General features: G+C 61.4%; 4 protein-coding genes across 6 annotated transcripts; all 4 read left to right on the forward strand.

Moving 5' to 3' along the window:
• The first annotated feature begins 2,704 nt into the window (after positions 1–2,704).
• Positions 2,705–4,480, forward strand: S100A16 (S100 calcium binding protein A16). 2 transcript variants are annotated; one of them, XM_074566428.1, is made up of 3 exons: positions 2,705–2,838; positions 3,376–3,547; positions 3,684–4,480. In XM_074566428.1, exons 2-3 carry the CDS (start codon positions 3,392–3,394, stop codon positions 3,846–3,848), a joined length of 321 nt encoding a protein of 106 aa, XP_074422529.1. In that variant the 5' UTR covers positions 2,705–2,838; positions 3,376–3,391; the 3' UTR covers positions 3,849–4,480. The 2 variants fall into 2 exon arrangements, with proteins under 2 accessions (XP_074422529.1, XP_074422530.1); XM_074566429.1 differs by lacking the exon at positions 2,705–2,838 and having other exon boundaries at positions 3,290–3,547; positions 3,684–3,989.
• Positions 4,481–7,714: 3,234 nt separating this feature from the next.
• Positions 7,715–8,676, forward strand: LOC141734507 (protein S100-A4-like). 2 transcript variants are annotated; one of them, XM_074566350.1, is made up of 2 exons: positions 7,715–7,855; positions 8,507–8,676. In XM_074566350.1, the coding sequence occupies exons 1-2, from the start codon at positions 7,715–7,717 to the stop codon at positions 8,669–8,671; spliced, it is 306 nt and encodes a 101-aa protein (XP_074422451.1). In that variant the 3' UTR covers positions 8,672–8,676. The 2 variants fall into 2 exon arrangements, with proteins under 2 accessions (XP_074422451.1, XP_074422452.1); XM_074566351.1 differs by having other exon boundaries at positions 8,510–8,676.
• A 1,777-nt stretch (positions 8,677–10,453) lies between these two features.
• Positions 10,454–11,593, forward strand: LOC141734506 (protein S100-A4-like). Its single transcript, XM_074566349.1, has 3 exons — positions 10,454–10,600; positions 11,065–11,219; positions 11,331–11,593. Exons 2-3 carry the CDS (start codon positions 11,082–11,084, stop codon positions 11,493–11,495), a joined length of 303 nt encoding a protein of 100 aa, XP_074422450.1. The 5' UTR covers positions 10,454–10,600; positions 11,065–11,081; the 3' UTR covers positions 11,496–11,593.
• Positions 11,594–16,493: 4,900 nt separating this feature from the next.
• LOC141734759 (protein S100-A12-like) lies at positions 16,494–19,267 on the forward strand. Its single transcript, XM_074566902.1, has 4 exons — positions 16,494–16,646; positions 16,888–17,111; positions 17,265–17,383; positions 19,242–19,267. The coding sequence occupies exons 1-4, from the start codon at positions 16,494–16,496 to the stop codon at positions 19,265–19,267; spliced, it is 522 nt and encodes a 173-aa protein (XP_074423003.1).
• The last annotated feature ends 497 nt before the right edge of the window (positions 19,268–19,764 follow it).

The following is a 19,764-nucleotide window of genomic DNA, read 5'->3' on the forward strand; positions in this document are numbered from 1 at the left end:
CAAAGACCCCCAAAAAGCCAGGGCTCAGCATCCCCTCCACCAAACGGTCCCATGGGGCAGAGCTTGTCCACGAGAAGCCAAAATGCTCCCGACCCTTCAGACCTGGAGCTGGTGGGAATCCGGGGGGAGACCAACCCCATCGGGGTGATCAAAATGGCTGGGAAGTGTCTTGTGATGGGTTTGGATGGGACGTGGCTGCTCCGAGCACACGCACACGCCCTGGATGCCTTGTAAAAATAAGGGCCTGGATGCGGTTGTGACATCTGCCAGGCACAGGAGGGTAATGAAAGCCCGTGATTCAGAGGTGAGCTGTTTGCCTGCAGGGTCGGGGAGGGATTCCCACCCTCCTGGGATGTTGCATCAACGACATCGGCGCATCTCGGCTGAGAACGGGTTTGCTTCCTCCCAACCGAGATTAGGAAGAAGCCGGTGGAGAGCCGGGATGACACATGGCGTTTTTTTTCCGGGATGGGAGTCCCAAAGGTCCTCTGAGCAGGTGGCTCCTACCTGTAATGTATCACCTCCTACTTTGCATCCCGAAATATGCAGCTCCCAATAATGCCCGTATCTAATCTTGGCATCAAATCGCTGCGCCACGGCTCTGCTAGACATACAGGGGTACAATTTGCTGGGAAAATTAATTACGGATGTGACTTTACCAGCACAGCTACCATCCGAGAAGAGCCTTATCTGTCCCAGTGCATCTAGAGATGGCTGAGCTGGGTACGGCACTGCTTGGAGCCGGGGCTTGTGCTTCCAGGGCCCCAGAGACACGCACCAGCCCTTTTCGCCCCTGAAAACAAGTGGATTTAGTTCAAATAAATGATGCCCCCCCATAACCGAGGGTCTTCGGTGGGTGTGTGGGGTGGTTTGGAGGAAGGGTGGCTGGTGGGGACACGCCATGGGATGGAGGAGCCGGGCTTCTGGCTGGTGCCCGGCTGGATGGCGGTGGGTTCGCAAACCCTGGGAGCAGGCTGGAGTCACACTGCGCCTGGCAAACCGCCCCTTCCAGGCAGTGGGGTCTCTTTGGGGTGGTCCCCAAACACCGGCCGTCACCCCACGGCCACGGCCAGGCACCCAGCAGCCCCCGGCAGGGAGCCGGAGCCCGCTGCTCGCACCGACCCGTCAGGGTGTTGCAATCCCAGGGAGCCATTTCCCAGGTGAGTCCCAGCCCGGGAACGCCCTGAGAACGTCAGGGAGGGGCGGGAGCCTCTTTAAAAGCCGGGCTGGGCCCGTCGGTATGGGTGCAAGGTGAGGAGAGAGCGGGCGTGATCGGCTCCCACCGCCCGGGCTGCCAAACCGGCGACAGACGGACACAGCGGGACCCCCCGGACGGAGCCAGGTGAGGCTCCGGGCCGGGGACGGGAAAGGCGACGTGGGCACCCTTGGGGTGGAATATCCAAGCGGGAGCAGCCCTGGGACGTGCCGCTGCAGGTTGGGTGGTGGAAAACCCCCGAGCCCTTCGGCAGCACCGCGCGTGCGGGGCCGCGGCGGAGGGGACCTGGCGGATGCTGGGGGGACACCGGGAGGAGCTGGGATGGGGGGCGGGTGGTCCGGTGTGGGGCTTGGCAGCATCCATCCACCTCCACTGCATTCGTCGCCCTACGCTGCCTATGGAAAGCCCGGCACATGGGGTTGCTGGTGGGGTCTGGACACTGGAAAAGGGGCACTTCACCCCGGTTTTGACCCCCCAGAGCTGTGCCCGGCTGTGGGTCCTGGCTCTGGGCACCGCGCTCGAGGGAGGAGGTGGAGCGGCGAAGGAAGAGGGGGCACCGCGGCAGCGGGAATGGAGCAGCCAACGAGCCCCGTCCTGCCTGTCCCGCCCCGCCGGCGCCCGGCTGTGCTGCCGTCCCCGCGTCCCACCACTGTGGTGATGTCCCAGTGCCCCAGGCCGGCCCTGGGGGGCACGTGGCGGGGCTGGGGCCGCGCCGTCCCGGATGGGCTGGTGCCGTGAGTCAGCAGCGAGGCCGCAGCCACGACACCCCGAGGATGGGCTGGGCGCTGGTGGCGGGGGGGGACTGGCGACACCAGGGTGGGGTCTGCAAGTGGGGACCCCGGTTGGGTGCAGGGGGTCGGTGCTTTTGCACCCTTTTTTTTTGGCAATTAATGGCCCAGGAGGAAGAAGGGCCGGAGCCGGAGGTTTGCAGTGAGTGGCTCTTGCGGGGCCGTGCCGGGGTGACCGCCCCGGTGGCCACCAGGGATGGTCCCTGGTCCTGGGATGGGGTGGCCCTGCGGTGGTCCAGCGAAGGCTCCCGTGAGGACAAGGAGGGCTTGGGAGGGCAGGGATGAGCGCGGGGAGCCCGGGGCTGAGCCTCCTGTCTCCTGTCACCGCCCTGATGTGCCGCCGTCCTTGGCCTAGGGCTGAGTTTGGGGAGGATGAGCGCAAAGAGAGAGGGGCCCTGAGCCAAGTCTGGGGCGCGGGGCAGGTCCTGCCGGCTCCCTGGAGCCACCGGGCTGCAGACACCCTCCTGGGCGATGTCCCCAGAGCAGGGGGACAGTGTTGGGCCACCCCTCTGGGCTCCAAACACGCCGCCCCATTGGCTTCCCCCAAGACCCGTGTGGCCACGGCTGCCGTGCCGGTCGGTGTTGCACCGCGGGCTGGTGTAAATCAGCACGGCTCCACAATGGGGAGCACCACGGTCCAGGAAAGGGCCAAGGCAGGACAAGGTGACTCAGTTTCCGTCCTTTCCTGCCTGCATCCTGCCTGGGATGTGGACGCTGGACCCCGTGACGGGGACCATCCTGTTGGCTCCGTCCATAAGGGAAGGAGCTTCCCAGCTTGGGGCGGCCTCGGGACGGCGGAGCGAGGAAGAGGGACCCCGGACATCGAGCAGACAGGCAGGATTGGACCCTGGGGAACAGGGGACACCTGCGCTGGGCCCATGGTGGGGCTCGGGCAGGACCAGACCTGCCCTGCCGGGGTGTTCCCAGAGCCGTGAAGCAAGAGGAGGGGCCGGCCAGTAATTCCTGCCCTCGTCCCGCCGTGGCTCCCAGCCCCATTCCTCCCTAATGAGCCCTGGGAACCGTCGGCCGCGGCCCTGGCGCTGCGGAGCCCCGCGGCCCCTGCGCCATAATTGCTGCCCCGTCCCACGCATGGGGGCGGCCGCCCCGGGGGGACAGGTGGGGCGGCTGGCGTGGGGTTGGGTGCCGCCCCGTGGCACGGGGGAATTTTTTAGGGTGATCCTGGATAGCGCGGGGAGACCAGCACCCCTTTTGGCTTTCCATGGAAGCTGCTTTTTGCCTGACCCGGGGGCTCGCGGCGACCCCCATTCGTGCCCTGAGCGATGGCAGCGCAATGGCACGCCGCCTGTCCTTCCGCCCTGTGTCCTCCAGCGCGCAGAGGGTCCCCATCCCTGACCCCCCGCCTCCCCGCAGGTGACGGTGGGCAGCCATGGCAGAATGCACGGAGCTGGAATGGGCCGTCCAGGTGCTGGTGAACAACTTCGACAAGTACTCGAGCCGCCGCTGCTGCTGCAAGAAGCCGCGGCGCATCAGCAAGAAGGATTTCCGCAAGATGCTGAGCTGTGAGCTCAACCACATGCTGACGGTGAGGCCGGGGACGCGCGGGGGGCCGGGGCACCGGCTCCTCACCCTTCACGGGGTGTCCCGTCCCCTTCCTCCATGAAAGCACCCCTCTTCCCCCCGCCTTGCCCCGGTGTGAGCGGCTCCGCTCTCTCCCCCAGGACACCGGGAACCGTCGGGCAGCCGACAAACTCATCTGCGACCTGGATGAGAACAAAGACGGGCGCATCAGCTTCGAGGAGTACTGGACCTTGATAGGTGGCATCGCCAGCCCCATCGCCCAAATCATCCGCCAGCAGGAGCTGAGCGTCAAGCTCACCAAGTAGCTGCCTGCATCGGGATCAGACCCCCCTTCCCCCAGGGCTCCGTTTCCACCCCCCCCGGGCTCAACCCCTGCTTCTCCGCGGCTCCCCGCTTCTCGCCTCTCCCGCTGCCGAGCCCTGCCCCGAGCCCCGGTTTGCCCCGGGACACCCGGGTCTCCCGTGGCTTTGCCGCCTGAGCCACGCCAGGGTGCAATCAGGGCGAGAAGACCCCCCTGGGTGGGAGCTGGGGGGTGGGAAGCCATCACAGCCTTGGCCGGGGGGGAGGGTTCCTCCTTGCCCCACACCGTGCCATCCCTGCTCTTTCACAAGCCCTGTCCTTGCTGGGCTGCTGGGCAAGAAGCAAAGGGAGAGGCTTCCCCTCATCTAGGACATGAATTCTGTCCGTTCTCAGACCTCTGGGGCATGGCCCCACCGGCAGAAACCCCGTCACGACCGGGACCCCCCGTCCCCTTGGAGCTCCCCCTCAAAGTTAGGGGTCTTTTTGGGCCAAGGCTGCCTTTCCCCCCTGCCCAAGCTGGTGAAGGGTCTCGCCCTGCCTGGTGCTCTGGTCCTTGGGGCTCGGGGAGCGGCGCGGTCCCGGCCGAGCCAACACCACCGTGGTTATTTATTGCAGCAATAAAGTTCGGAGGAGTGACGCTGAGGCTCTGCCTTCCCTGGGGGGTGTGTGGGGGGGTGTGTGTGTGTGCCCCCGCAGCACCAAGGGGATGTGGGGGCCTGAGGGAGGGGGCCTGTCCTGTCCCCCATCACCCAGGGATGGTGATACCGCCCAGGGCTGGGCTCCCTGGGGCTGATGGAGCCACCACGAGGTGTCAGCAGACACCGTGGCCTCCCGGCACCCCGCCGGCCCCGCAGCACCCCGAGCTGCTGCCTGGGGCGCAGGGTGCGGTGGCTGCTGCTGCCACCGCACTTTGCGGGGGACCCTCTCCACGTCCCCCCCGAGCAGCCCGGGATGACACCCCCGCACCCATGCACCGCAAGGACGCGGCCACCCTGACACTGGGGCGTCTCGGGGGACCCCTATTCCCGTATCTCGGCACGTTGCCCCACCCGGGATGGGAGAAAAGCTCCGTGTCCCGGCATGTGGCGGGTCACCCCGGGCTGGCACCGCTCGCTGGGGACCGTGCCACCACCCTGCTCGCGGGGCCCTGTGATGCCCACGGTGCTGGCCGGCAGCCCCGCTGAATGACGGGGATTTTCCACTGGGAGGGGACTGGATTTTCCACGAGGTGCCCCCCCCGCGACACCCCACTCCCGCAACGGGGCGGTTGCCACCACCTTGGAGCTGGGACCCCCATCCCCTTCCAGCCCGGCCCCCCCGACTTTGCTGACCCCACTGCTGCCCATCCCGATGCTGGCTCCTGCCTGTCCCCCTGCCCACACAGCACCGGGGGTCCCGGGGGAGCTGGGGGTGCCCCCGCGGGAGGCGTTGGCAGCCGGGCAGGGCTGCGGCTGACTCAGGGGGGAGGAATCCCTCCCGGGGGAGGGCAGGGCGCGTGACTCACCCCCCTGCGCATGGGGCTCGTCCGGGAGCGGCACCCGGACGCTCACACGGGATCCCGGCGATCCGGTGGGATCCAGGGTAGACTCTTGGGAGGGGGTCTCTCCAGGCGGGACCCTCAGGGTGGGGGGCAACCAGCCCCCAGGCTCTCATTTCTAGATGCAGATCGGTTGCTGTGCAGGGAAAAAAATGCAGGATATCCCATCTCTGGAGGCGTTCGAGGCCAGGTTGGGCTTGGAGCAACCTGGGCTGGCGGGAGGTGTCCCTGCCCGGGGCCGGGGGGGGGAACGGGATGAGCTTTATGGTCCCTTCCAACCCAAACCCTTCCATGATTCCATGATCCCCCGCCTCACACGCATTTCCCTGCAGCCCCCGCGCCCGTCCCAACCACGTTATTCCCTACCCCGGAGCTGCTCGGAGCAAACGTGGGTGCAGGGGGAAGCCGTTGGGGGGGGGCACGGGAGGGGCTGCTGCAGGGCAGCGGCGTGCAGGGGACCGGAGAGAGCACTGCAGGGGCATCGGTGTGAGCAGGGGGGCGGTTCTATGCCCCCGCTCCTCCTGGAGACCCCCCTGGACACTCTGCACCACCCCATACGGCAGGCAGGGAGGGGGGGCAGCAGGGGTCGCAATGGGGATGGGGCTGCCGGCCCCAGTTTAGGGAGCTCAACCCCCCCGCTCCTGCCCTCGCGTCCCCGCCGGGAGCAGCCCCAGGCACCCAGCTGGCCCAGCCCCGGCGGCACACCAGGCTCCATGTCCCACCTGGAGCCAAGATTTGCTAGATTTTGGAAAAGCGCCCCAGATACGTTCCCCCACGGTCCCTCTCCAGCCACCATATCTCTGGGAGAAGGAAGACACGTATGCTAGGATCCCAGAATGTGTTGGGTTGGAAGGGACCTTTAAAGGCCATCCAGTCCAACCCCCCTGCAGTCAGCAGGGACATCTTTAACCAGAGCAGGTTGCTCAGAGCCTCCGCATCCTGTATCCTCTGCGGTCACCGGAGACGGAGAGGTTGGCTGTCTTTGAGGTGCTGGAGGCCAGGCCAACTGGAGCTTCTCCAGAGGAGGATTTCCCTGACCCCCTCCTCCAAACCAAACAGGCTCTCGCGGGTGGGCGGCAAAGTGAACATCGCTGGGGGTTTGCAGGGAAAAGCCGCGTGCCCTCCCCCGGGAGCAGCCCCCTGCCAGGATGGCCACCGCCCTGGAACAAGCCCTGGCCTCCAGCATTGCCACCTTCCACGAGTGCCCGGGGAAGGAGCATGACTGACGTGTACCAGCTGAGCAAGGGCGAGCTGCCCAGCTTCATGGGGGTGAGAGCGGCGACACCCAGGACTGAGCCCCACCAGCATCCTCACGTCCCTCCCCACCACTGGGGCGGATGTGGGGTCCAGGGAAGGGCTCGTTCCTCCCTGAAACAGGGTCCTCCCACTTGCCGAAACCACCCATCGGGGTTGATGCCTACCCGTGCCACGGCCGTCCTTGACCCCGCTGGTGCTCCATGCCAGGAACAGCCGGATGAGCGCAGCTTCTGGGTGCTGCTGAAGGACCTGGAGGACAAGGACGACATGACGGACTCCAAGGAGCACGTGGTCCTCCTGGGCTGCCTCAGCACGCTCTGTGATGACTTCTGCACTATGGCTTATGGCCCCACCAGTCAGCATCGAGTCCTAGCCCATGGCTCGAATAAAACTTCTGTCACCTCCCCAGCCCCGCTGCGGAGCCTGTTCCTTTGCACTGGGGCCACTGGGATGGGAGAACTTGGGACCATCTGCCTTGGGGGTTCCTGGGCCACCCAGAAAGCTGGCGGTGTGGGGGACAGTGCAGTGACAGCTTAGGGGGGGACCTGGGCTAGTGACCAACTTCCTACAGGAGCCCCAAGGGATGTCCCAGCCCTTCCGCCCATCCTTCGGCTGGTCCCTCGGCCCCCAGACTCCCCAGTAGGGCCGGCACCTCCTTCCAGTAGCACCCGAACCCACTCACCCCCCCCTAATGGGATCACACAGCTCGTTAGGCAAAAATGAGGTGCGGGCGAAACCACCCCGGCGGAGCTGCTGGGAAAGCCTGGGGGCGCGGGGCACGCTGGGCAGTGCCACCCCACCGGGGCTATAAATGCCCATCGCACAGTGGCCACGGCACCCCTGCTCCTGGCTGCTGCTTGCCCTGCGCCCGCTCCGGTGAGTCCCCGCTCCTCGTCCTCCTCCTCCATCCCTCCTCCCGCGGCTTCGCTCTCCAGCCACAATTCCCCCCGCAGTCGCTGCACCCCAAAACGCCTCCCGGAGAGGCATCGCGGACCGATTTGGGCAACACGGGACTCCCGTTGCCACCCCTGACCCCATCCCCGGCGCTCTGCCCTCCAGGTGCGCAAGAAGCTGGCGATGGCGTGTCCCCTGGAGCAGGCGCTGGCCGTGATGGTCTCCACCTTCCACAAGTACTCGGGGAAGGAAGGGGACAAGTACAAGCTCAGCAAGGCAGAGCTCAAGGAGCTGCTGAACAAGGAGCTGCCCGTCTTCGGGAGCGTAAGTGGCCCTGGGGACACATCCCTCGCGGGTGGCCAGGGAGAAGGTGTGGTGGTGGCAGGAGCAAACCAGCCTGGGGTCTTGCCACGTAGCAGGGTAAAAACAAAACGGGGTGAGCCAGGGTGGTCTCGGAATTTGCCCCAAAACACGCCCGGTTTTGGGCACGCTGGGACCTCCTGCTCCCGGCCAAGCTGTGGGGAGGAGGAGGGACGAAGCTAGGAGGACCTGAGCCATCAGCGTGCTCAGAGCCAAAGGAAACTTGGCTTTCTTACACCCACAGAGATATTTTGATTGGCAAAGAAAATGGCGCTCCTGCTTCAACTTTTTTTAAGCCTTTTTTTTTTTTTTTTAACTCCCGCTTTCCCTTCTGGCCTATAGTTTAAACTGGGAGGAGACTTTTTTTTTTTTTTACCCAAACTTCCTCCTGACGGAGAGGCTGTAGCCGTGCCAGCACGCCCCGGGTCACGCGAAAGCCACCTGCGTTTCCAAAGGCCACCTCCTTCCAAAAGGCGAAGAGAAAACCCTCCTTGCAGGCGGGGGGAGGGAATCCCAGGCTTTTACATCCCTCCTTGCACGCAGCGGGGCCGGATGGAGAAGCCCCGCGCCCCCAAAACCCCTTGCCCCCACCGTCCTCTCCCCCTTCTTTCACAGAAGCAAATGGACGAGGTGGAGTTCAAGAGGCTCATGAACGACCTGGACCACAACAAGGACAGCGAGGTGGACTTCAAGGAGTACGCCTGCTTCCTGGCCTGCATCGCCATGGGCTTCAACGAGTTCTTCAAGGACGGCCCCGCCAAGCAGCCCCGCAAGAAGTGATCCCCCCCCCAAAACCCTGCCCCCGGCGCCGCCGCGGGGCTCTCAATAAAAGCTTTGCCAAAGCCCGGGTTGTGCATCAGCAGGTTTTTGTATGCCGTAGGTGTCACGGGCGGCCGGGTGACTCACGCCTCCCTCCAGCTCCGTGGGATTTTCCATGGTGCGACTCAGCCCCAGCAGGCATTTTATTTTTTTATATATATATTTTTTTTTTTTTTCTGCAGAGAAGCCAGAGCAAAACAGCTCAGCTGCCGCCTCCGAGCAACACACTTGGGCACCCCCCCCGAACCCCGTCCTTGATGGCTTGGGGAAGGGTCCGGCACGCATTTAGCTCAAAACCGATGAGATTCCCTGAGCCCAGCTCGGCTCGGAGGCCGGCACAAGGGCAAGGAGTTGGGTTTGGGGAGAGAAAGCCGGTCCGGAGGAACGGGCCAGCCAAGATGCGAGTCCGTGCAAAGCCCAAAAGCCAGAGCATGTCCCAAATTCCCGCAGAGAAGAACCGTTTCTGGAGGAGACCCTTCGCCCCCCGCCGGATGCGGATGAGCCCTGCACTGGAGAGGGTCAACCTGAGCCCCCCAGTTTTACCACCGAGCCGTGGGGCCGCAGATAAATGGCGTTTTCCTGAGCGCGTCAGCCTGTGATAGCAGCTGGGAAACGCGGGGCTCCCCCCACCCCCCGCCACCTCCCCAAAGCCACCGCGGCTCCTGGCGGGTCCGGGCAGGTCCAAGGAGGTGATGCAGCTGCTCTCCAGCTTCTCCCAGCGGCCACAAAACCCCAGAGAAACCCCCCCAGATTCAAAAAAAAAAAAAAAAAAGCCCTTACAAAGCCTTGGTGTCATTGCACGGCAGGGCAGACCCCATCCCCGAGCGCCCCAAGTCCTCCCTGAGCCCCCCAAGTCCTTCCAGCATCTCCAAACTTTGCTCTACCCCTTCCCAGGGTCTTTATAAAGAGCCCCCAGGAGCTTCTGCCCCCTCCCAGTAATTTACACCAATTTGCACTCGCTAACGGGGGACACGAGGTTCAGGCTTGGGGGTGAGTTTTTTTGGTTGTGTTTTTTTTTTTTTTTTTCCAAAAATGGTCCTTAAAGAAACCCCCATGACCCGGAGAGGTGCTGTTTCGCATCCCGCTGGAGCTTCGGAGCACACCGGAGCTGGCGGCGGCGCTTCATCCCCTCTTTTTGGTCACTGTGGTCCCCATCAGTGGCGGGTGCCTTTGTCCCAGGGGGGCTCGGGGACAACTGGGGGGGGGGGTTTGTCATCCCTCGCACCAGGGTGAGGGACAGCGTGGGGTTGCAAACTGCTGGCTCCTGACTTCCCCCCCCCCCGGCCCCGGCAACTCCTGGACACGTGCCCGGGACACGCAGACACCAAAACAGCGCTCCGTTACACAACGGGGCATTGTGACGCGCCGCCCTCGCAGCTAGGAAACAGATCGCTCGGAGTCGAGTTAAAAACAGAAAAAAAAAAAAAGAACCCCACAAAAAAAAAACCCCTCACCCAAAGCCCAGCACAAAACCAAAACCGGGGACGAAGGCCGCTGGGGGTTGTGTGGCTCCAAACATCCCCAGGGATCCTGCCAAGAGCATCCCGCCCTGCGCCGCCATCGCCTGCCCCTCGCTGCCCACCTTGTCCCTCGGGGTTGTCCCGTCCCCCCCCACCCCCGGGTGATCCCCATCCAGCCCCCAGGGACACTTTTCGCTCTTTCTAACCCAAACCAGCCCCCTGGCAGGGCAGGAACCGGGCGATGTCGGGGGGGCCGGGGCTGCTCCCAGGGTTTCCTCTCTTCCTTCGCCAGCCAATGTCGGGATGGGCGCGGGCGCCTTCCCACCGGAGCAGCGAGGGAGGTGGCCCAGGCGGGGCTATAAATGCCGGGGCTTGACGCCGGCTTCGCCTCCTGCCCTGCCCGTCCTCCGCTGGTTCCTCTGATTTCTCGGTGAGTTGGATTTTTTTTTCCCTGCGACGCTCTGCTCCCCCCGGCCCCGCTGGCCCTCCAGATGCTCTCCAGATGTTGCCCACGGCGCGGCTGCACCGTCGTCCCCCCCCGCCCCCCGCCGGAGGCCTGGAATGAGGGGTCCCGCTGCAGCGAGCTGAGCTCTGAGGTGGCATTTCACCTCGGGGGTGCCCTTTCCCTGCCCGACTCGGGCAGGAGGGGGCTGCTCCCTCTCCCCCCCAGTATTCTCCCCTCCGGCATGGCTTTTGTGGAGGTTGCTCAGCACCGGTGTTAGATGACAATGCCCAGCCCGGCTGTGGGTGAAATTAGGGAACAAACGGTGACACATCCGTGTGCGTGCCTGGGAGCGGGGCTCTGGAGCTGCCTGCGTGGTCTGGGAGGCTGGGGGAGACCATGGTGGGTGTCTGGAGACGCCAAGCTCCGTTCTCACCCCCTTGTGCCTCCAGACTCGCTGGCATCCCCCATGGCGTGTCCCCTGGAGCAGGCGCTGGCCGTGATGGTGGCCACCTTCCACAAGTACTCGGGCAAGGAGGGGGACAAGTACAAGCTCAGCAAGACGGAGCTCAAGGAGCTGCTCATGAAGGAGCTGCCCAGCTTCAGCGTAAGTGCGGGTCAGGGGGTGCCACCTCCCACGGGCAACGCTGGGACTCGGGGATGTAGCCCTTGATGCCAAACTCCATTTTAACACCCCCCAAATCTTGCTGCCGGGCAGGGTCAAACCAGCGAGGCCAGCCTGCAGCAGCTCATGTCCCACCTGGACTGCAACAGCGACAGCGAGGTGGATTTCCAAGAGTACGTGACCTTCCTGGCCTGCATGGCCATGATGTGCAACGACTTCTTCCAGGACTGCCCCGACAAGATGCCGCGCAGAAAGTGAGCAGGGGGCACCAACCCCCCCCCCCCCGAGGCTGCATCACCTTCCTGATGCTCTGTCAATAAAGGTTATTTTAAAGAAAATCTTCTGCCTGCTTTGCGACGGGGGTTTCTCGCCCCGGAGGCTGGGGTTGGGGAAGACACCGTTTCCCTTCCATGGGCGCGTTGCAGGTACCGGGTGAGGAGGGGAGAGCAAGGGCGCGTCCGAGATGGAGTTTGCTCCGTCGCAGCAGCCTGAGCCCTCGTAAACCGCCGGCGGGGCTGGTCCCCACCGGCCACGTTGGTGTGAGTCACCGGCTGGCAGCACCCTGCCCCGCGGCCCCAAGAACTGCTCCGGCTACGGCAGGGCAGGAGCTTTCGCAGGCGTTAATGCCTCCGGCCGGTGCCATGATAACAATAAACAGCTCTTCTTTTTTTTTTTTAAACCGTAATTATTAAGCTTGCACGGGCTCAGCATCTGTCCCCCCCACTACCTGCTGCCCCGCGGGGCAGGACTGGCCGCGTTGGGGAGTCACCCGGGACCCTTGTCCCCTCCCCACCCTGGGTGAATCCTGGGGTTTCGGTCACGTTCCTGCCCGGGGTGGGGTTGTGGCGTGCGGAGGAGTGACGTCCCCCCTGCAGCCAGCCAGGCCCCCCCGGGCCGCCACCGTGGGAGGACTCGGCCCGTGGCTATAAACGTGAGGAGCTGCGTAGCCACAGCCCTCCCTTCCCCGCACCGCAGCCCGCCCTGCTCTCCTCTGTAAGTCGCCATTGCCTCCCTTCCCCCTGCCCCCACCCCCCGAACCTCTGCGGCCAACCCGGGCTTGCGTGTCGAGCTGCAGATGTGCAGCATCCCCCTTCCAGATGTGGATGTCCCCCCCCTGCCATCCCACCCCCGGGAGCCGGACCTTCGTCAGGCGGTTGAGCTCTGCTCCGGAGGCGCTGGCGAGCGGAGATGCCGTGAAGGCTTTGCTTCGTCCAGCCCAAACTTTGTGTCCCCCCACACTCCCCCCGCACCAGGATGTCCCCTCCGCCAGCCCTGGGGCTGCGTGTGGAGGTGGCCGGGTGACACGTCTGTGCCCCGTGAGTCCCCCTGCAGCCACCCGCCCCGGCTGACGCAACGCCCCGGGGGTGAAGTGAGGGTGGGGGTGCTTGGGAGCCCCCCCCCCGGCTCGGGGCCGGAGCCAGGGGGGCTTCACTGAGCGAGCAGGAGGGTGGCAGAGCATCCCTGGGGGGAGAGGGAGCCACGTGCCGGGGGTCCCTGCTCCAAGGCCGGACCAGCTCCCGGCCGCTCGCTGAGCTCCCCTCCACCACCTCCCCCTCCTCTGGCACCGGACCCGGAACATCACGATGACGAGGAAATTAATTTCGAGGAGAATGTCACCTTCCTGGGGACCCTGGCCACGACCGATGGCCACAGTCTGAGGCAATGCAAAATTCCTGAGCCAGCCGGAGGGATGAGGGGCCGCGAGGGCCCTTTGGGGTCCTTCTGTAAGGACCTTTTTGTAAATTTTTTAGTCATTTCCTCCTGTAAAGTTTTGTTGCTGTGCGCATGGCTATTTTTGAACTTTAAATAAATTAAAACCTCATGGATAGCACTGGTTTTTTCCCTTGCTGCGGGGCGGGGTGGCAGGGACTCGGAGAGGGGCTGCACCCCCGGTGCTCCGGTCCCCGCACATGGATCCCGTTGGGTGCTGGGGAGGCTCTGCCCATCCTCCTGCCCGGGGATCCCACCTGGGCACTGCACCCTTGGCCTCGCGAGGGCTGGTTTGACAGGAGACGGGGGTGGAAGCTCATCCCCTCACTCCCCCAAATGGAGGGCGCAGGGCTTGTCCCATGCACCCCCGCTGCCGAGATCCAGCGCTCACTTGAGCATCAACATCAGGAAAAAAAAAATAATAAAAAAATATATATCCATCCCTACAGGCTCAGTGAAACACTCGAGAGTGCAACGGCACCGCACTTGCATCCCGGAGGCAGGTGAAAGGGACCCCTCCTACAAGCCCTTGGCCCTTTTTGTGCCCAACCTGCGAACGTTTGAAGCTGGCGCGATGCTGTTCACAGTCATCCCAGCCCGCGTCCATCCACACCCTGCCACGGTGCCCTCGGGGCTGCATGGGCTCCGTCCCTGCGGCACCAGCCCTCCCAGCCCCACGGCCGCACTCGGCCATGGAGCAGATGCCAACACCCCACCGCAGCTCCTGCACAGCAGCGTGGGCTGCCAGGGCATGGCCGCCGTGCCCCGAGGCAGGGCATGTGCCAGGAACTTGCCGGCACGTGGCTTCCATGGCAGGTTGGGCAGCAAATGGCAGCGTGAGGTCCCACGGCGCACGCCTGCCCCTTCTTGCCTGCCCCACGGCGCATGCGTGTCTCCTCCCGCACCTCCCTTCGCGCCTCCCCACGTGTGTCCCACCACATCTGGCACCCCGTGTCTCGCTGCGCAGCCTGGGGAGGACGCGCCCATCTCCCTCCCTATTGGGTTTGCGTGGCAAGGTTGTGGTAGCCGTGGGCTACAGGGATGGCTTCTGTGAGAAGCTGACGGAAGCTTCCCCCATGTCTGACAGAGCCAATGCCAGCCGGCTCCAAGACGGACCTGCCGCTGGCCAAGGCTGAGCCCATCAGCGGCAGCAGTGGTAGCATCTTTGTCATAACATTTAAGAAGAGGAAAAAAACCCTGTGCAACTACAGGCAGAGAGAGGAGTGAGAATATATGAGAGGAGCAGCTCTGCAGGCACCAAGGGCAGTGGAGGGGAGGGGGAGGAGATGCTCCAGGCACCAGAGCAGATATTCCCCTCTACCCCATGGTGAGGCAGGTTGTCCCCCTGCAGCCCGTGGAGGTCCATGGTGGAGCAGACATCCACCCACAGCCCGTGGAGGTCCGTGGTGGAGCAGACATCCACCCAGAGGCCATGGAGGTCCATGGTGGAGCAGACATCCACCCACAGCCCGTGGAGGTCCGTGGTGGAGCAGACATCCACCCAGAGGCCGTGGAGGTCCATGGTGGAGCAGACATCCACCCAGAGGCCGTGGAGGTCATGGTGGAGCAGGGGGATGCCCGAAGGAGGCTGTGACCCCATGGGAAGCCCGCATTGGAGCGGGATCCTAGCAGGACCTGTGGCCCCGTGGATAAAGGGGCGCATGCTGGAGCAGGTTTGCTGGCAGGACTTGCGACCCCGCCATGCTGGAGCAGTCAGTTCCTGAAGGACTGCATCCCATGGAAGAGACCCACGCTGGAGCAGCTGGTGAAGAACTGCAGCCTCTGGGAAGGACCCATGTTGGAGAAGTTAATGAAGAACTGTCTCCCAAGGGAGAGATCCCACGCTGGAGTAGAAGAAGAGTGTGAGGAGTCCTCCCATGAGGAGGAAGGAGCAACAGAGACAAGGTGTGATGAACCAACCACAACCCCCATTCCCCATACCCTTCGATTCCCTGTCCCCCTGTGCCACCCAGAGGTAGAAAAATCAGTAGCGAAGTTGAGCCTGGGGAGAAGGGAGGGGTGGGGGAAGGTGTTTTTAAGATCAGGTTTTATTTCTCATTATCCTGCTCTGACTTGATTGGTAATAAATTTAACTTCCCCAAGTCGAGTCTGTTTTGCCTGTGACAGTACTTGCTGAGTGATCTCCCTGTCCACATCTTGACCCGTGAACCTTTCATTGTATTTTCTCTCCCCCGTCAAGGTGAGGAGGGGAGTGATGGAGTGGCTTTGGTGGGCATCAGGCATCCAGCCAGGGTCAACCCACCACACCCTCTGTCATACAACCCGTCCCTTTGTTTCACTCTTTTGCAATTCAGGCTTTTTCTGGCACCAGTTCCTCATGCTCCTGGATTGGGAGGCTGATGGGAAGATGTTTCATCACCGCTGTCCTTCCCGTCTCCTAAAAGCCTTAATGGCTACCATGGGCTTTTTGCTGTGCCAGTCCCACCAAGCATGGATTTGGGGTGAAGGGCTTGGGCATCCTCGGGCACGGGCTCCTCACCAGCCCTCCCAAGAGTCTTTCCCCCAGGATACTCAAGGTTTATCAGCCCGTGCCAGGCACTGGGAACGCCATAGGGTGTCCCACAAGTGGCAGCATCCCCACGACACCAGGAACAGCCAGCGATTGCCAATGCCCTCGGTTACCATCAGGCAGCAGTTACGGCTGTCGGGAAATGCCACCTCCTCAGACCAGCTGGCAGGTTTCTGGCACACTGGCGTGCTCAGATTTGTAACATCTTTCTTGGCTAGCTGTTAAGAAATGATTCAGGCTCATCATTTTGGAGAGGTGACGTTGGGGTGGGATGCGTTGGCCAACCCCCCAGTGCAGCAGCGTGTTGGGGGCAGACCCCACACCTCCAGCCAAATTCAACAGCATCAGGGTGGATGAACCACAACCCCCGTGGGGAAAACACAGCATCATCCCACTGGAGACCCTCACCCAGTGCCTTTCGTGTGATCCGGGAAAATTCCTCTTCCATCATCTCGGCAAAGACCCCCAAACTCTGCAGGAACGTCCCAGCTCCTGGGAAAGCCCCTGCACCGTCACCGACCCGCAATGCTGGCTCCCTGCAAATGTCTCTTTTGGCGTTTCCTTGTTTTGCCCTAACGAGTTTGGTGCGTCCCCTCCCTCGTTAACAGTGGGAGCAGCTAGTTCCTGGAGCCAGGCAAGAAATTGCCACCTGGGTGTGCTGCGAAGCCTTGCACAATTCCTGGGGTTATTGCCCCGAAGAAAATTTGAGGGTGTCACTAAATCGTAGCTCAGGGAGAGTATAAAAGAGACCTCGCCTCCACCGCCGCAGTCACTGCTCCTGCCCGCTCCTCTCCTCCCGTGCACCGTCTCCTGCAGAACTCACCCCAGCACCGCTCATAGGTAAGTAGGTCCTTGCCAAATGGTGGCTTCAGGCTTCGTGCTGCTGGAAGTGCCACCAGGGTGAGCCCGACCCTGTTGGGCTGCCAGCGCCTGGCTGGGGCTCACGGAGGATGAGGGGAGTCCTCCTCCTCCTCTGATGGGGTTTAATGTTTTGCTGCCTGTCCCTTCCTAGCAAGATGAAAACCGACCTGGAGCTTGCCTTGGAGTGCGCCATCAACATCTACCACCAGTATGCTGTGAAGAAACCCATAGATGACTACCTGAGCAAGAATGAGTTCTCGGAGCTGCTGAAGGAGAACGCCAAGCCCTTCCTCCACAACACCATACCAGTAAGAGCCGAGCATGGCCCAGCTCTCCTAGCGCTGGCGAGAGCTCGCAGGAGTGGTGACCTCCCTGGGGCATGGGGGTGGCTGAGGGTGTCCCAAAGGGGAGGGAAAGACTTTCTAGGGTTTTCCTGAAACCACACGATCCTTGTTGGGTGAGCCTTGTGCCGTAGCTGCAGGCTGGCAGGGTGACCCCAAATCCCGCTGTGCTTCAGGTTGACTCTTTTTCATGTTTGTCCTGCTGCAGCCTAACCTGTCTGTTGATGACTACATAAGCAAGCTCTTCAAGAAAGCAGACCGCAACCAGGACGGTCGCCTGAAGTTCACCGAATTCCTGACCACGCTGAATCTTGTATTCATTGATGCCCACAATAGGTCCCACAAGAGCCATTCAGATGCTGGTCATGGCCATGACCATGGCCATGACCACGGCCACGACCACGGCCATGACCATGGCCATGGTCCCAGGAAGTAAAGGGGTTCCCAGGGTGACTGTGCCCATGGGATTGTGCTCTTCCAGCAGCATCATCCCTTCCATTTGTCTGAAAGCACAGACAAACCTGTAACCAAAGCTCTACCATCTGCTTCTGCCTATGTTGTTGAAATAAAATTTCTCTCTTCAAGCACCAAATGCATCTGTATTACGTGTCCTGTTGTCTCCAAGGAGGATGCAATATGCACCCAGCCAGTGGCTGGACGGGCTTCAACGCAGATTGAACTGGAGAAGCAAAGGGAAAGGGAAGGTGGGATGGGGGGGACGCTGGTCCCTGCAGAGCCAGGACAACCCAGCGCTGCTGGGTCCCCGCTGAGCAGCACAGGCTGGTGAGTTCCCCATCTTGAAGCACATCAGACCCCAACATGCTCCCACTGCCTTCCCAAAGCTCAACGGGTTCCCTGCTCTTACAGTTTGAAGAACCCACAACAATTTATTGTCATTTAGACAATTATTCCTATCACCTGATGACCCCTGCCCACCCAGGAGGGGGAATCAGGAAAAAACAAGGAAACCCGAGGGTTGAAATATACACTGATTTAGTAGAATAAGGCTCAATAATTAACATTAATAATAGTAAAGCACCAATATTGATCCCGATACCAATATAAAATACACAGGGGCTATACCCAGCCCATTCTATCGTGGGAAGCCGTGCACTCCCGGCAGGAGGAAGGGAAGGGCTCAGGGCTCCGGCACCGGGGCGAGGAGTGCTCTGAGAGAGAACTCCTCGGCAAACTTCCTAATTTCTATGGAATGTGCCATTCATGGGATGAAATAACCCCATTGTCAACTTGGGTCAAGTGCCCGGGTCTTGCTCCTCCTCATCCCCACACCTGGGGACCTTGAAAACACTGAGACCTTGAAACCAGCACCCCAGAGCTGGCGATAAAGTAAATATTTTCACAAATCGAGACACTAGAGTCTTCTGAAAGTGTAGTTTTCTCAGGTGTTAGAAGAGAAATTAGCCCTGTGTCGCTCAAACCAGCTCCAGGACACGACGGGGTGAAGCACAACTGGGGGCTGGTCCCCAGGGTGGCTGCCAAGACCCAGCTCCGGAGCCGGGGGTGCAGCATCCCAGGGGTGAGTGCGGTGCTTTTGCAGCCCACAGAGCAACCAGAACTTTATCTTGCGAGCCCCAACACAGCAAAGAACGAGGCCGAGGGGCTCCCAAGAGCCGGTGTTAACTCTGCACAATGAAGTCGGATGTTTTTGTTAGAGTGTGGTAACAGCCCTCCAGGTCATAGCACATTTACAAGCCACCGCTGGCTCCTGGGGAACAGGTACACGAGGGGAAAAGAGCTCCTGTGTGTTCCGGGGACTCTGCACCAAGCGGGAAACCCTCGGGCTCAGGAGGCTCTGACATTTCCAACATCAGCTGTAACCATAAGCCTGTCCCATGTGAAACCCAGGCGCAAAAAAACCCCCAGCAGCATGGGGCTATTGTGTGGTTATTTGCACTCCGTGACACAGGAGATCACTCTCTGCCTCCGCGATTTCAGCGTCAGGGTGCAGCCCTTGTCCCCCAGAGGCAGAAGTAGTTTATGGTCCTGCCAAGGCACCCGTGTGTCACTTGGGCATCGTCCCATCCTTGGGGCTAGGCATCACGAGTTGTGCGTCTCCCACAATTTTTGGGCAACAGGGATGGGAATAAACGGGAATTCAGCGCTCACATGTCTGTCCGCATGGGGACTACACAAGCACACAGGACAAAACCCAGATTTGCAAGACCAGGTGGGGAACAAGGACGTGATTTCGGATTGTCAACAGTCCCTAATGAGTGGAGCAGGAAAACAAAACAAAACAAGCAATGAAGTGAGTCAGGGATACCGGAATAAAACTCATGCAACAGTTCTTGATACTGCCCCTGGGACACGCAAGAAGCATCCTCCAACAGGAATGATTACTCTTTTGTTTTCCTGTTCTTACCCTCTTCCTGGAATCTATTGTCTTATTTTTGTATCTTCTTAAGTCTTTTCATTCTTCTAGTACCTGTTCTGCTAACGCAAGATGAGTGGCACAGAGGTGACTGTTGCAAAACACTCGCTAGTTAACGCTCCAGCCAGCAAAGACCATGACCTCAGATTTTCTTCTTGTTTTATGCCCAGTTTCCTCCACAAAGTTTCTGGAGTGAGGGGAAAGGTCTGGTACAAAATATGTGAAAGTAGAAAGTAATGGAAAACACTCTGGAAAACAATTTATTGAGGTGGATGCTGCCTTCATCTTCGGTAGCGTTCAACCAGTTAGTATTGCAGGAAACAGAGATGACATTGAGAACAACCGAGGGACAAAGTTATCCACATCTCCCTGAAACAGCCCATCCTTCTCCCACATTGCCATGGAAGTGCACAAAATTTTCAGCACATTGCCAAACTTGCAGAGTTTGGGGAAGTTCTGCCAAGAGGGACCCACCCTTCATGGCCGCGTTGAGGTGTGATGGCACATCCAGTGGTTTTTCCCCCATTCTTTGCCCAGCAAAAGGCAGCTCAGCCCTGTCAGAGGTGACAGTTGGGTGGAAGGACAACATTTCCAAAGCCTGGTGGGTGCAACCAGGAACTATGTGCAGAAGTATGAGACGGGGAGGGGTTCAGGAGTTCCCACCTTGCAATTTCCAGGTGCGGGAAACGCTAA

Source organism: Larus michahellis, chromosome 24 (genome assembly GCF_964199755.1).
Source record: "Larus michahellis chromosome 24, bLarMic1.1, whole genome shotgun sequence".
NCBI lineage: Eukaryota > Metazoa > Chordata > Aves > Charadriiformes > Laridae > Larus > Larus michahellis.